The sequence below is a fragment of the Panthera uncia genome, chromosome B4, assembly GCF_023721935.1.
Source record: "Panthera uncia isolate 11264 chromosome B4, Puncia_PCG_1.0, whole genome shotgun sequence".
Classification (NCBI taxonomy): domain Eukaryota; kingdom Metazoa; phylum Chordata; class Mammalia; order Carnivora; family Felidae; genus Panthera; species Panthera uncia.
Genome location: NC_064809.1, coordinates 79073410 through 79090019, shown reverse-complemented (window position 1 = coordinate 79090019; position 16610 = coordinate 79073410). Strand labels below are relative to the sequence as shown.

The following is a 16610-nucleotide window of genomic DNA, read 5'->3' as shown; positions in this document are numbered from 1 at the left end:
TTTCACTATCACTAAAAGAGTCAATCATATCACCATAAAGACAATGATAAAAATATCTTTCCAAAGAAAACTCTAGAATACTATTAGTGATGAAAATCTTAGCATTTTGGCGGGCGTGGTGAATTACTTATCAAATCAATACTTTCAATCATCTGTCTGGATATAATAATGACTCTATTAATTGGCTTTTGGAACTCTAAAGAAAAAACCAAGCTGTAAATTGAGGATGACAAGCCTGAAGAGAAAAATGTCTCAGTCTGTGGCTTTATGACTTACACCAATTTTAATGAAACTATATGAAACATGGTAATCGTGTTATAAATTCCTTTCAAGAAGCCAGGGATTATTAATCATATAAGATATGCAATAGATGAGTGACTTATGAAAATTTTGGCTGGCATCTTACAAGAAGAAATCAATTTTACATTTCATTCGAAACATAATATATGCATAACTAAAGCATACCATTTAACATGTGAGATCTGATCCTATATTTTCTGTTATTTTCACAACAGTACTATCAAACACTCAGATAGCATTTACTTGCCATTGACTGTTTTCATAAATTGTTGTGTTATTCTATTCTAGTTTGTATTACGCTAGCTTATTAAATGCATACACATGCACTACTAAACTGATTTTAAAAACTCACAATCTACTCATGAGTCACACACAACTAGTAGAAAAACGTTGCAACAGTCTTACCAGATGGTCACTGAACTTAGTAACATTAATTTTGGGATATATGCATTTAACTTAAAAAACTAAAAGGCCATTGAAGGAGAAAGATTTAAAGAAACTGAGATTTCTTACCCTAAACTCCCAATATAGTCAACGGCTACAAATCTCAGGGAATTGCATTTAAATTAAAATAGTTATCTCAAGTTGCATATTTGTGATGATTTAAATTTTTCCTGGAAATTGACCAAGAATGATGGAGGTTGGTTACTGCTTAAAAACAAGTCTATACAATTTTGAAAAAAAGGCTAATTGCTAATGAAGACTTGGAGCAACAGATATTATTAGATATAAGTTGCATATTCAAAGCCAATGTATCTTTATGCTCTTGGAAATATTACAGTTTCCAAAATTACATTTGACCCAGTCACATTTTGTCTTCTTAGTTGTTTGAAGGCATTTAAGGTGTTAATTAAAAAAAATCCCATCTATAATCATGCTCTATCTGGATGAAAATGTGACTAGAGATTTTAACACATTACCATATTGAATTTCAAACACAGAAGGGTCTGAATTTAAATTCTTGTGGCTACCTTTCAACAACTCTTTGCCTTGTTGAGAGTCTTAAATTTTCTGATTCCAATATGTCTTTTAGAAAATTAAATGTATAATAAGATCTACCTGTTGGGTTGTTGCATAGACATTTATTAAAGACAGTGACTTGATAGATCATGTTGTCTATTATTATCACTACTCTTCTGGTTTTACTATAGTGTCCAGCAAGTATTTTTTGTTTAAATTCTAATAAGTAAACGTTAATTAGTAAAAATGAATAGATGATTTAGCCAACGATCAAAAAAGTCCAGACCCACATCATCAAATGTTAATACTAAAATAATCTTATTAAATAACTTCATTTAAAACAGCTACACATATAAACAATTTGAACCATGAATTCTTGGCAGCTAGAAGTCTCTACCTTTTAATACATATTTTAAAAAGTTAGTAAAACACAGTGCATGATTATATTTGCATCACATTAGCTGCAGAATGTATAGAGGTTTGTGGTGAATATTTTCATTTACACTTCATGATTTTCTATTCTGATTTGTGCCTCACAAGGCTGGCCTTTATATACTGCACCAAGACATTCTTGCCCTCTGTCTCAGATTTTTTTTAAGTTTATTTATTTCTTTTGAGAGAACAAGAGAGCAAGAGTGGTGGAGGGGCAGAGAGAGAGAGAGAGAGAGAGAGAGAGAGAGAGAGAGAATCCCAACCAGGCTATGCACTAGCTGTGCAGAGCTAGATGTGGGACTTCAACTCATAAACTGCAAGATTATGACCTGAGCAGATCAAGAGTTGGACCTCAACCAACTGAGCCACACAGGTGCCCCTCAGATTTGGTTTGATGAAGAACAGGAATCGGCAAATTTGAGAGTCAGGATGGAATAAGACTGGGATGGCTGCCTTCCTCTACTAAAAACCAGAATTCCTGTTGAGTGACTTTTATTTATTGTAGTAGGATCATCCTGGTTCCAGTTAATACTCCTCTTTGTCCCTTCAGGGCAAGAGATATGGAATTTCCATCCTATGAGCTATGTGACAGTTATCTAACTCCATCCCCCAATTTGTTAAGAGCCCCCTCATTAATATTCTCTCAATGATTCCAATTTGAAAGTACCATCCATCTCTTGCTGAGACTCAGACTGATACACTGAGATCCACCCATCACAGTAAGTGATACTGACAAAATCAAAGCAAATCTTATATTCTTTTTAAGCTTTTGTCAGTGGGTCCTGCTGCCCCTGCTTTGCTTAGAAACACTCTAGACAATAGGATTCAAAACACATCTAACTTCTGCAAGACTTTTTGAGTGACTGTCCTCTTGACAGCCCCCTTCACTTCATTGTTCCTTAGGCTGTAGATGATCGGATTTAACATAGGAGTGATGACAGTGTATGACAATGACACTAGCTTCTTGCTTTCAGGGGACTGGCTGGATTTGGGCCGTAGGTAGGTCAAGCTGGCGGTTCCATAGAAAAGGGATACCACAATGAGGTGTGATGAACAGGTGGAGAATGCCTTCTGGCGACCAGTAGCAGATGGCATCCTGAGGACAGTTGTGATAATGCGGATGTAGGAGACCAAAATGAGGGAAAAAGGAAACATAATAAACAGTAGTGTGGAGGCAAGTGCTTGCATTTCATACATGCTTGTGTCCTGAGTGACTAGTTTCAACACCGGAGGACCATCACAAAAAAAGTGGTCTATGGTATTTGGTCCACAGAAAGGAAGGGCCATCAACCAAGCTGTTTGTAGCATAGAGACAGGAACACCAGACATCCAAGAGCCGACAGCCATCCACAAGCACAGGGACCTATTCATTATGACTGAATAACGGAGAGGGTTACAGATGGCCACAAAGCGATCATAAGCCATCATAGACAGAAGAAAACATTCAGAGCTGCCAAAGAAGAAGAAAAAGTACATCTGGGCACCACAGCCTACAAAAGAGATGATTTTCCTTGGAGACACTAGATCTACCAGCATCTTCGGCACCATGACCAAGGTAAAACAGACTTCGAGAAGTGATAGGTTTCGGAGAAAGAAGTACATGGGTGTTTGAAGAGCAGGATCCACACTGGTAACTGTGACGATAAGGAAGTTGCCCAACAAAGTGACTGTATAGATGACCAGGAACAAAATAAAGAGGGAAACTTGCATCTCAGGGTTATTTGTAAAACCGAGAAGAAGAAATTCAGTGACTCTGGTGTGATTTTCACAAATCATATCTCAGACTAGTTTCTCTGTAAGAATCAAATATGTGCATGAAAGGATATTGTTTAAATACAGGTATAATCTCAAATATATCAATAAAATCCATAAAAGCATCACTGTGCTCAGGCATCTCATCATTCTATTCCTCTGATGCAGAAATAATGTTTACAATAAAATACAAGCAAGATCAAAGAAATATTTTGCATGACTCCTACTAATTGCTTATCACGTAGGTGCAGTTTTTTGGGAGTTTTTTTGTTTGTTTTTTTTTTTGTTTGTTTTTTTTGTCAGTAGTCACAGCCTGCAGCTCATGCTCTTCATCAGAGGCATGCTGTTGTCAGGATTAAGTAGAAGTAGTTTAGGCAGATGATATTTAAAATAGAATCATCTACTAATTTTTTAAAATATGAAATAAATCCAGGGAACAAAAAGAGAAATTATGGGCGATTTGACTTTTGGAATCTTTTAGTATATAGATTGCATGTTTATAAGAATGGAGTGTGTACTCCACACCATCATCTTCTATGTACATATATTTACATATACGTTTACATGTGCACACACATGTGTGTATATATGAAAAACAATTGATAAACATAGTAAAAAATAAGCATAACTTACATGTTTGATTTTGGTGTTTTTCTGTAATCTTCCTGGGGCTACTAACTTATGTGATTTTTAATAGTGTCTCTTGAACCATAATTTGACTTCCCTGGGCCCCTATTTCTACTACTGACATAAGTGTGGTCCTATTATTTGTGTTGGGCTTAAAAATCCTTCTGAACAATTATGACTTTGAATAGAGAAGTCCTCCTTCCAAATTCAGTTATCATTAAGTAGCGATGGGTAGGATGTTGAACTAGGGTTCAACAAAAGACCACAAGGGAAAGCAAAATAGAGAAATTTATTACTCACTGGTCCTGGAGGAGGCACACAGCTCACTCAAGGTGCCACATGGGGAAGTCAAGGCACAGTGCAGGCAGAAAGAGTGAAGCAGGAGCTGGTGCACATACTTGTATTAGAATGAGAGTGGGGTACTTTGGGGTTCCCTGGCTAAGGCCAGTTTGGTCAATTTAGACCAAAAAGAGCATGACTTGGGTATGCTTTCTTGGGGTTTTTATCTAAGGGCTAAGGAGAAAGCCCCAGGAGACAGGGGAATCTATGATTTATCACAAAGGCGGTTGGGGAATCATATCAGGAGCTTATATTTACTTGTGATTCTGGGCTGTTACCTAAGGTTTGCATTCAAGTGGCAGGTTGGGGGAGGGAGGTTAATACCAGTTCAAGGGCCCTGCAGGCAATCTGGCTACCCCAAAAAGATGTCAAGTCAGCAGCATTATGAGGTAGTTTAGCTAAACTCTGAGTAGACTGTCAATCATTTCCAAAACTGCATGGTCAGAAGTGAGAGTTAGTCACTATTGTGCGTCCACTAAAAATCTAGCCATAAAAGTATTCACTCATTTATTATGAACTCAATTGCTATATCTTATTTAGAATTAAGTATTGTGACCAAAAGTAGAATTAGACAAATATTTTCTGTACAAGCTTTACTCAGCAATAGTATAGCAGACATTAGTAATGTCAGAAACATATTGGAAAAATAATTACTCATAATGCTACGTTGAGACTGAGATGAACAATGTTTTTTTTTTTTTTAATAGTGGGGTTAGGTGAATATTGGATCTACTATTTTACAGTACACTTTCTAATTTAATTCAGAAAAATACTTAACTACTTCCTTCTATAGTAAAAATATTTAAAACAGATTTCCCCTCTGAAAGAAAGGAGCTGAAAACTCACAGCTTCTGGATCCATTCTGAAATAAGTGGCTCATTCGAAGAATTCTGCTTTAATTCCATCCCAAATATATGTACTTGTGGTACTCACTCACTTGTCTATTTTGCTTACTCTAAGTTCTGAAGCCAACTTCCTCGGTAGCATAAGGAAAGGAATGTTGGTGCTCCCACACTCTCCATTCCCCTAGAAGTCCCAGAATCACAGGGACAGATGTAACGGTAATTGTGCCCATTAGCCTCTCACCATTATTGCAAAACATACTTCAATACCATTCTCATCATCAGTGAAAGAACAACAACATTGTTGTTGGTACATTTAGCAAAACTGATAAAAAGCTTCACATGTATTTTCATGCTCACCAGCATTTTCCAACAATTCTATACTTGTCATGGCACTAAAATTACTCCATTATTTGGAGAAAAATAAAAATATGAGAGTTGATGAAAGTATCCATATTTTATTGAAATTTATTCATTTATATTTATTATATTATGATTTTTAGTGTATGCCTAAAATGCCTGAGCCACTACCGCCCCTCAGAACTCTGATATTGATGCCACAGAAAGCAATGCTAGGTTGAATGGCTGAACTTTGAGTGATCAAGCTCTACAATGTACCATCCATGGTCTCTAATGTAAAATAAGAATAAGGCTATCCAAGAAAATCACCATTTTCTTGATTGCTTGAAAATTAGTGTTGTAAATTTTTCACCATGCCTGGGCACATTTAAATTCAAAATTTTGGAAAATTAGGGGTTGATAATATCATAGAATGTGTCTCCAAGTGTTCCTCTCATTCCTGCTATAATCCTAAAAACTCTACTGACTACATTGCATATATCCTCTTTGGGAAAGATTTGTCAGCAGTGATTACAAGCAATACCACAGATTTATATTATCTTTTTTAAAATTCGCAAACTGTGACCGAATTGCCATGATTACTACATGCTCTAGAGAATATAAAATTTTACTTGCTGCATAGCATTTTGATAACTTAATGACATTTACTTAAGTCCACTAATTTAGCTGGCTATATCTCAGGAGTCCAAAGAGCTCTTTCACTTCTTACTAAGCTGGTCAGCTTCCAACATTTCTGAAGAAACAGACTTTACCTTTCATTCTAGCCAGGTTTCTCCCAAATATATATTTTCCCATTAAAAAAAAATGATTATGTATCTTTGCAATTACATCATCAGTATTTGGAACACCAGACAAAACTGAAATAATCATTACATGTCTCTTACCGGAACAGTACAACACAAAGTGTAGTTAGTTAATTGGAAAATGAATGAACCCAGTCTCTAAATTGAAAAGACTTTGCATGGTTGTAATCCACAGCATTCCTTGAGTACACAACTCTCATTTTTTTCTTCATACTCATTTCTTTACCATTCTATAGCTTTCTAGACAGAACAAGGACCCCATTATTTTTTGTTTTATTTTAATAAATTATAAGCTTATTCCTTTTTCCATAAAGTCCTATATTTACTTGTCTTAAAATGTTTTTATTATACACAGATATGCAGATAACATGAGTTTTTTTTTTAATTGAGGGAAGAAATAAGCCATAAAGAATATCTGGATATATCTTACCAAATAAAACCTTATATTTCTTCTTTAATTAGAAGTTTAATGACAATTTTAAAGATACATAATTTTGCTTATTGCTTCAAATTTTCAGAACTAAGCAAATACCTTGGACACACTAACCTGCTTTGCGATGGCACTAAGTGGTGGATATATTTTAGTAGTAATATTTAAAAGTGTGACTGGCTTTGGGGAAATGACCCAAGGGATATTAGAAGGAACTACTATTAATTACACACCTGTTTAAATCTCATAGTGGAGAATGTAGAATTTTCATGAAACTGTCTATATTTTTTAAGGTATAATGACTGCAATTCAATATGTATTTTTCAATAATAGATACTTTGTGGTGGGTCTATTGGGCACACTGGTCAAATCCCTCAGGATTACAACTATTAATATGCCAAGACTGTATAAGGAACAGAGATTTTCATTTTCCCTGTAAGATTTTTGTACTTTTTATGGAATAGATTTTGGTCCAATACTGACAAAAGAGATTTGTACTACGTCCTTGAAACTTACATGATTTTTAAATTTCAAATTTTAATTCATTTGTAAATGTGATCTTAAACATATATTTTTCTAGTAATAATCATTTCAGATGATTAAACACCTCAAGTTAAGCTGATAATTGGCACGTATTTTATTGCAGTCTTATACCCTAAATAGTTTGGCTGTTGGTTTGTTTTAATAGGAGAACACTGTAGACAGTACCAAATTTCATATAACATTCCATGGAAGTAGTATCTTATAATGTCTAAGTTAATGCCATAAAAAAGTAAGTAATTTTTTTTCTTTTTTAATACTTGGAATATTTTATTTTTGGAATTTCTAAAGCTATTTCAATTTACTAGATAGAGACAACTACCCACTAAATACACTGTGTAAGCTCAGTGTGTAAGTGTCCAATTGCCACTTTACAGTAGTCTAGCTCCTGGCCAGTTCCTAAAGTCAGCTTGTACAACACATCCCCTGAGCATATATTACTGCCACCTTGTGAGTCATTCATCATAACTATTTTAGCTGATAATTTTCCAGTTGTTACACATTTGCATTTGCCTGAAAAAACATCAGTGATTCTTTTCCATAGATTTTTATCTTCACCTACAAAGTGACAGGCACTGTGCTAAACAGCAGGTTTGAAAGGTACACTAGACACGGATGCCCATCTCAAAAAGATTGCATTATAATTCTAATTTAACAAAATTCACTTTTTATCTTCACGTTTATTGTTTTTTTCTTCCATAGATATTTCACACCCCTTCAAAAACTTTTTACAAAACTCAACCATAATCGCTAATAGTGGTTACATGAATCTACACATGCAATAAAATGGTATAGAGCCATTCACGTGTATTCACATTTTGTAAAATGTCAACTTAGTGTGTTTGATATCTCGCTTTATGTTTAACTAAAATGTGCCCGTGACCACCCTGTACTATCTTTGCAACTTCTTGTGAATCTGTATCATTTATAACCATGAAATTCATTTTGAAAGAGTAAAGAATGAAGATATGTCAGCAGGATAGGCTATCTAGTGGCTCTTGAATAAAGATAAAGTATGTCCTTACATTCGTCTAGGATTTGGTCCATAGATTTCAGTTTTGGAATTTCAATATGTGAATTAATCCTGAGGAATCCAAGTTCTTAGAAGGTGATGAACACAAATTAAACTCACACCAAATGTGGTGTGTAAATGTGAAAAGTGTGTAAACACTTAAGATGTGTAAAATCTATTTGTGTGCTTTAAACTGAGAGATGTATCTTTTAAAAAAATGTAATGAATATAGTTTACACGTTTCATTTTTTTTTAACTTAAATAAAATCCTCCCAACGTGGGCTTTGAACTCAGGACCCCAAGATCAAGAGTTGCATTCTAAGAGTAATTTCTAAGAATTCACGTGATTAGATTGAGCCAACTCAGATTTCTCAGAATAATCTCCCCATATTAAAGTCTCTAGTATTTTTACATCTACAAAATGCCTTTTTTCCATACAAGTTAACATATTCACAGCTTTGGGGGCTTAGGGCATGGACATCTTTGAGGAGCCATTGATCTTCCTGCCATGTTGACTTGCCAAAAACATTATCTGGAATTCATAAAATTCCTAATTAAAGTGCAATTCATATGTTTGCTTTTAATTACAACAAGAAATAATGACAATTCATCCCTAGAATTTTCAAAACAATAGTAAGTTAAACCCAATGAAAATGGAAGGAAAGCGTGCCTGGGTGACTCATAAAGTGTCTGTTAAGCCTCCGATTCTTGTTTTTGGCTCAGGTCGTGATCTCATGGTCGTGAGATCAAACCCTGCATCAGACTCCACACTGAACATGGAGCCTTCTTGGGATTCTCTTTCTCCCTTTCTCCCTACCCCTCCCCTACTAGTGCTTGCTTGCTCCCTTTCTCTGTCTCTTTCTCAAAATAAATAAAACATTTTAAAAAATGAAATAAATTTGGGGCATATCAGTGGATCAGTCAATTAAGCATCTGACTTCGGCTCAGGTCATGATCTCCTGGTTCATGAGTTTGAGTCCCGTGTCAGGCTCTGTGCTGACAGCTCAGACCCTGGAGCCTGCTTTGGATTCTGTGTCTCCCTCTCTCTGTGCTCCTCCTTCTCTCATGCTCTGTCTCTCTTTCTCTCCCTAAAAGTAAAAATAAACATTAAAAAAAATGTTTTTAATAAAAAATGAAATAAATAAAAAAAAAGAAAATGGAAGGAAACAAATTACAAAGAAAACATCAGAGATTAGTGAAACAAAATGTTATGTACAGAGGAGAATATTAGTGGACCCAGTATTGATCTTTGAAAAGATAAAATTTGGCAATGTTCTGGCAAGATACACTCAGAAAATAAAGCAAATAATAAAAAAGTAATAAATAATAAATAAAAGTTATCTCTATTCAGGTATTCCAAATTAAAAAAGAATGAGTGTCAAATAAAGATAACGCTGAGGAAAAAAAGATAGTTTTCCAAAACTGACTCAAGAAAAAATGGATAACTGGATTAGACATACAATTTTGCAAAAGATGAATCAGTAGTCAAAAGAATTTCCCCCCAAAATAGACCCAGATGACTTCACCAGAAAATTCTACCAGACAATTTACAACAAAACAAACACAAAAACACACAATCAAGTCTTTCACAAACTGTTTTTGTGTGTAATAATAGAAGAGATGTTAGTACAGTAAAACCTTGGTTTGCGAGCATAAGTTTTTCTGGAAAAGTGCTTATAATCCAAAGCACTTGTATATCAAAATGAATTCCCCCCCAAGAAATAATGGAAACTCAGATGATTCATTCCACAACCCAAAAATATTCATATAAAAATGATTGCAATACTGCAATATAATGCAAAATAATAAAGAAAATACAAAGTGTAAAGAAAAATTAATCTGTGCTTACCTCTGAAAAAAAGCTTTATGGCTGGTGTGAGGGAGACAAGAGAGTTTGTGTAGAACAACTTTCACTATCACTAGTGGAATCAGTGCTTTCTATTGACTTAATGGAATCTTTTTCTTTTTGTGCAACTTTAACAAGGAACCCAGACAATGACACTTGTTTTTGCCTCCTTTTGAGGATTTCACAGAAATGTGACATTGCACTGTTGTTAAACAGATTCATCGCTCGCACTACAGCCTTATTCATGTGGTTCCTTTCTACAAAATTTTGCCCTGTTTCTCACATTTTACCCTTCTCCCTAATCTCGTTTGAAGTGAAGGATTCCTCCGCCTTTTTCTCCTTCTTCTCTGCGGACAAGATGCAAATAAATGTAAACTTCTTACAAAATCTTGCAATTTCGGTCACTCGCATACCGTGTTTGTATTTCTCGATGATTTCCTTCTTAATTTCCACTAAAATAACCTCCTTCTTCTTACCGTCTTTCTTTTCAACCTTTTTTCTGCATGGGGGCCATTGTATATGTTCGCATGGATGTTGACTACAGTACAGTATTAATAAACTCTTTTAATATACTGTATATAATGTAACTGGCAATAAGGCAGCAGAGGAAAGGGTCTATATCTGCCGGCAGCCTGACCTAGAGGGAAGCAAAGCATTGCTAAGCTTACTCTTGTATGGAAAAGCAAAGGACTGTCCATAGGTCCTTTGAAATGACAAAAAATACACGAGTGCCCGTTGTGGGCACCTTCCAACGTTCTGAAAAATCACTGATTTCTGCCAAACACTGCGGCCTGAGACCAAAAAACTGAGCATGGGAGATGATCACCCACAATCCCACAGAGAGAAAGAGAGAGAATCCCCTTTATACTAAACATGAATGAGATTTTGAGATTTTGTCCATGGAATTTTGTTCAAATACACTTCATCTTTAATATGTTTATCATAATGTAATAACAGAAAAACAAATTTTTTAATTTTTCATTATGTTTATAGGTTGTGGTGATTAAATGGGTAAAACATTATTAAAAATCACCTAGCTCATGTCCTGACACTGAGGAACCATATAGTAATAGTTGCTATCACTTTACTAATAACTGATAAGCTTTGATAAAATTCACGGTATTGTAACTTAATTAATTAATCTTATTAAAAGACTATCTAAATACTGTTGCAAATGCTAAGTTACTCTTTATCTCAAATCAAACATTGTAAGTCCTAGAAGCACAGATCTTATTATGATAAATGGCTGTTTGTAATTTTCTACCCTGAGATGTTCATAGTTTTCTAAGTTAGTACTTTAATTCAAATATTAAAATATATGTTATATCATTTTATTTCCAAAATAAGCACTAGAGAGCTTTTTTTCAGATGGTTCCTTCACACCAGATATGGCATATGGTTCTCCATCTTAAAAACATAATGAATAACAATAATAAGTAATCTTATCCTGTCTTTTGTTTTTCTCTAGGTATCACCCTATCTCTTCCCCTTCATGAGCAAACTTCTCCCACATGTTGCTGCCACTGGTTTCTTTTTTTATTTTTCTTTTCAATATTTGAAGTTTATTGTCAAATTGGTTTCCATACAACACCCAGTGCTCATCCCAAAAGGTGCCCTTTTCAATACCCATCACCCACCCTCCCCTCCCTCCCACCCCCCATCAACCCTCAGTTTGTTCTCAGTTTTTTAGAGTCTTTTATGCTTTGGTTCTCTTCCACTCTAACCTCTTTTTTTTTTTTCCTTCCCCTCCCCCATGGGTTTCTGTTAAGTTTCTCAGGATCCACATAAGAGTGAAACCATACGGTATCTGTCTTTCTCTGTATGGCTCATTTCACTTAGCATAACACTCTCCAGTTCCATCCACGTTGCTACAAAGGGCCATATTTCATTCTTTCTCATTGCCACGTAGTACTCCATTGTGTATATAAACCACAATTTTTTTAATCCATTCATCAGTTGATGGACATTTAGGCTCTTCCCATAATTTGGCTATTGTTGAGAGTGCTGCTATAAACATTGGGGTACAAGTGCCCCTATGCATCAGTACTCCTGTATCCCTTGGGTAAATTCCTAGCAGTGCTATTGCTGGGTCATAGGGTAGGTCTATTTTTAATTTTTTGGTCTAGTTTAATTCTGTTTTCCAGAATGCAGCCACTGGTTTCTTTCACTTTTTTATTTCTATTTACCCATAAATAACTTCAGTCTGTTTCATGCTCTTAACTGTCTTTCCCTTGCTGTGCAGAAACGTTTTTATTTGATGTAGTCCCACTTGTTTATTTTTGCCTTTCTTGCCTGTGCTTCAAAAATCATTAAGACCAATTTCAAAGAGGGATATTATTTAGCCATAAAAAAATAAAGAAATATTGCCAATTGTGACAACATGGACGGACTCGGAGGGCATTAGGCTAAGTCAAATAAGTCAGAAACAGAAGGACATACACCATATGATCTCAGTTATGTGGAGTCTAAAAAAAATTGAACTCGAAACAGAGAGTAGAATGAGTTGGGGAGTGGGAGAAATGGATAGATGTTGATCAAAGGGTAAAAGCTTTCAGTTATAAGATGAATAAGTTTGGGGATATAATGTATATAGCATGATGGTATTAGTTAATAATACTGCATTGTATACTTGAACTTTGCTAAGACAACATATCCTAAGCTTTGTCATCACACTCAAAATGATAACAATGCATGGTGATTTAGGTGTTCATTATCCTAATTGTGAAAATTATTTCACAATTATATGTATATTATATGTAATTGTCATGTGTAAACTTTAAATATGTAAAATTTTATTTTCCAATTATATCTCCATAAAACTAGAAACAAAATTTAAAAATGTGTTATGTTTGAAAATAAAAATTCTCAGAATGAATGAGTTTTTCCACTTCTTGAGGAAGTGCAGAAAACACATTGTTCACGTTTCTGACAAATTATTTTAATTAGAAGCATTCAAAATTAGGAATTGCCCTGTTAAGGCCTATTTATTTATGTTGTTAATTTCCACATAGATAATTAAGTGAAAGCCATCTGTGGTGTTAATGGAGCTTCTTTGTCCCTGCACTGTGCCTACAATATCACAAAGACCTGAACAGTCACTGTCCATTTGAGGAGCTTAAAGAAGATTACCATGGCAAACATTCATAAATCCAATAATTAGTTCAATTGCATAATGGAAATCCATTAGAAAATTTTCATTTTACACATTGAAACTTAACTGATGTAACTAACAGTAATAGATTCTCTCTGGAAAATGTGTTCAAAAAATGAAAACGAAATTTACATCGAATGTTCATTGTTGTTTCTGAAGAAATCCCTCTTGAGAGAAATCTAATTAAACTGTGCAGTGAATACAATCCCTTCGGTCTTTAGTCAGAATAAAAATACTGCCTATTCCACCACCAGTTTGGAATTGTAGAAAGTCTGGAAGACCAACAGGGAAAAGAAAATTCACCTTATGGTTCTAGGTATGTTCCCCTATTCATAATTTCCTGTAAAATTACACTGAGGTTGTGGAAAGAAGATTCTGTTAGTTTTGGTTTCCATGGATTTTACCTGCCTAATCATTTGATTATTTTTTTCAAATCTAAATGAGTAACTTCATGTATGCAAATAAATAGATACATGGCTGGAAATATACTCCCTTCTGAACCCTTAATTGTGGCTTGAAGAAAAGTGTGGAATTCAGAACCTAAATATAGCACTTTTGTATTTTACTCTTTACGCTTAAGTTTTGTGTAACTTTTTCAATAGAATATCTTCCCATTTTGCTTACATATACCCTGTGTATAGGATTAGAATATCAATAAGATAAAAACAAAAATTAGATTATATAATTTAAAGCCATTGTTTTCTTTTAATTTTTGTGAAAACACCACAAGATCTAGAAAACAAAATCAGGAAGAAAACTGCATCTATTTTAATTGGGCATTTATTTAGAAATATTTATCAAAATAAATCCAAATGTTTAGGTTCTCACGTAGGACCATTGATCCTACGAGAGCTCCTTTGCTGGGGTTTGATAGGCAACCATGGTGGTCTGGATTCCCTTCAGGATTACCTGTCCTCTCTGTTGTCTCCACAGATGTCTGGCTCTGAGCCTACAATGAGTGGAAATCAGTCCCTCTGCACCAAATTCACATTTGTGGCTTTTTCCTCTCTAGCAGAGTTACAGCCTGTGCTCTTCGTTGTGTTCTTACTCATTTACTTGTTTACTGTGGGAGGAAACCTCATCATCATCTCCCTGATCTGGGTCTCCACTTCCCTACACACTCCCATGTATTTCTTCCTGGTTAACCTCTCCTTCCTGGAGATGTGCTACATCACCAGTGTGGTGCCTCAGATGCTGGTGCATCTGCTGATGGAGACCAAGACTATAAGTGTGGGTGGTTGTGCAGCTCAGATGTACACATTTGCCATCTTGGGACTGACAGAATGCTCCCTGCTAGCAGCCATGGCTTATGATCGCTTTGTAGCTATTTGTTACCCGCTGCATTATACACTCTTGATGAGCCCTCGCATGTGTTTGATATTGGCTACAGCGTCTTGGACCACTGGGGTGGTGGTGGAGTCAGCCCAGATCACCTGGATCTTCAGTCTTCCCTTCTGCGGAACAGGAAAGATTCAGCACTTTTTCTGTGACATCATGCCTGTAATGAAACTGGCTTGTGTTGATACCTCCCACAATAGGATTGTGATGTTTGTTCTCTCCATGATCTTCATCATGACTCCCTGTTTGCTCATCTTGTGCTCCTACCTGCGAATTCTTGTAACCATCTTGAGAATCCCTTCAGCAGCTGGCAGACACAGAGCTTTCTCCACTTGTTCATCTCATATCTTGGTTGTTTCTCTGTTCTATGGCACTGCCTTGTTCACTTATATCCAACCAAAGACTGTACACACTCCAGAAACAGACAAAGCAACTGCACTCATGTACACAGTGGTCACCCCTGCTCTGAATCCTGTTATCTATACCTTGAGGAACAAGGAAGTAAAGGAAGCCTTTCAAAGGGTAACACAGAGGAATCCTCTTAGACAAATGGCCTAACCCAGCCATAGTGGATGAAACATATACTAATATACAGATAAGTTAGTTACCCAAGGTTTTATGATGCATCTACCAATATACATTGTCCTTAAAGTATTTGTACCATCCAACTAGGAAACACTTATGAATGTTGTACATTTTTTCAATGTGTTTAAGCAAAAGGGAACTATGTAGTAGGGTCTGCAAATTATTTATCTTTCGTTCACAAGCATTTCCTGTGTCCTGGACACTATTCATTTTTTCCTTCTCCATAAGTACTAGGATTAAGCTTGGTATCCTTTACACCACTTTACTGAGGAACTGATATTATTGTGGAGAATGTTAAAAATGAATAGGAAGCAATTAGCAGCTTTTTAGTGTCAAACATAGGCTATTAGGATTTAAGTTCTTAAGTGGAGTACACTCCCTAATTACTTAGCTCTCTATACCTAAAAATCATGCATCTTAAATTATAAATTGTTAATAAATACTGTTGAGTGTTATACACTATAACACAACTCTAAGTATTTAAGGTAAGTGTTTAAAATGTCTAACTTGTAAATCCAGTGGCACCCTGATTCTTTATTCAAAACTAGATTCTTCCCTTGCTCTTATTCACTTAGTGTTTGGTTTTTCATATGAATCAAGTTTTAGAAAAATTTCTCCCTAGGTGACATTCATTCTTGTTACTCCCATTGTAAGCCTTATTTAAATGTATATGTTTGAATATAATTTCCTTTAGGAGCTGACCATTTATTCTAGCTAATTAATTATATTATTCTTGACCCTGAATTATCAAGAACAGGACTCCCAAAATAAATAACTTTTAAACAAAAGCTGGTTTCTTATGGCAACTTTGGAGAAGTGAGGTGACCAAAATAATTTAAATGTTCAGTAATATTTTGTAGAAATTAGAGTTAACATTTTATTTTTATCTTAGTGTTTTCACCCTGTAGTCAAATCTTAATACCAGTGCAAGCAATTTATTTGGAAGGACTCAGAAGTGAGAAAATGATACAGGCAAGGGAAGACAGCCACTAAATTGCCCATTATTATGCCAGGTACCATAAAAGGCCACTAAAATTTATTCTTACAAGGGAAATCATGTAAAGCACAATCCTAAAATGTATTGACATATAGGCCTGTGTACATACACACCTATCATACACATTGATTGAAGGTTGATCTTAGGGAGCATTAACTCTGACAGTAATACTTAGCTGCTAACTGTTGCAAACTTCTGGAAATGCCCTCAAGAACAGTGATTTGGATTTGTGACATCTGGAAAGTATCTGGCATTGGATCTTAAGATGGCAAGTTGGAGGGATATAAGAGGTAAGA

General features: G+C 35.3%; 2 protein-coding genes across 2 annotated transcripts; one reads left to right on the top strand and one right to left on the bottom strand.

Moving 5' to 3' along the window:
* Nucleotides 1-2517: 2517 nt before the first annotated feature.
* Nucleotides 2518-3468, bottom strand: LOC125919162 (olfactory receptor 10A7). Its single transcript, XM_049625674.1, has one exon. The coding sequence runs from the start codon at nucleotides 3466-3468 to the stop codon at nucleotides 2518-2520; it is 951 nt and encodes a 316-aa protein (XP_049481631.1).
* A 10880-nt stretch (nucleotides 3469-14348) lies between these two features.
* On the top strand, nucleotides 14349-15290 carry LOC125919852 (olfactory receptor 10C1-like). Its single transcript, XM_049626686.1, has one exon. The coding sequence runs from the start codon at nucleotides 14349-14351 to the stop codon at nucleotides 15288-15290; it is 942 nt and encodes a 313-aa protein (XP_049482643.1).
* Nucleotides 15291-16610: the final 1320 nt, after the last annotated feature.

What these genes read in the sequence shown, in the direction of transcription:
- LOC125919852 (XM_049626686.1), top strand. Translation starts at nt 14,349, where the DNA reads ATGAGTGGAAATCAGTCCCTCTGCACCAAATTCACATTTGTGGCTTTT.
- LOC125919162 (XM_049625674.1), bottom strand. Translation starts at nt 3,468, where the DNA reads ATGATTTGTGAAAATCACACCAGAGTCACTGAATTTCTTCTTCTCGGT.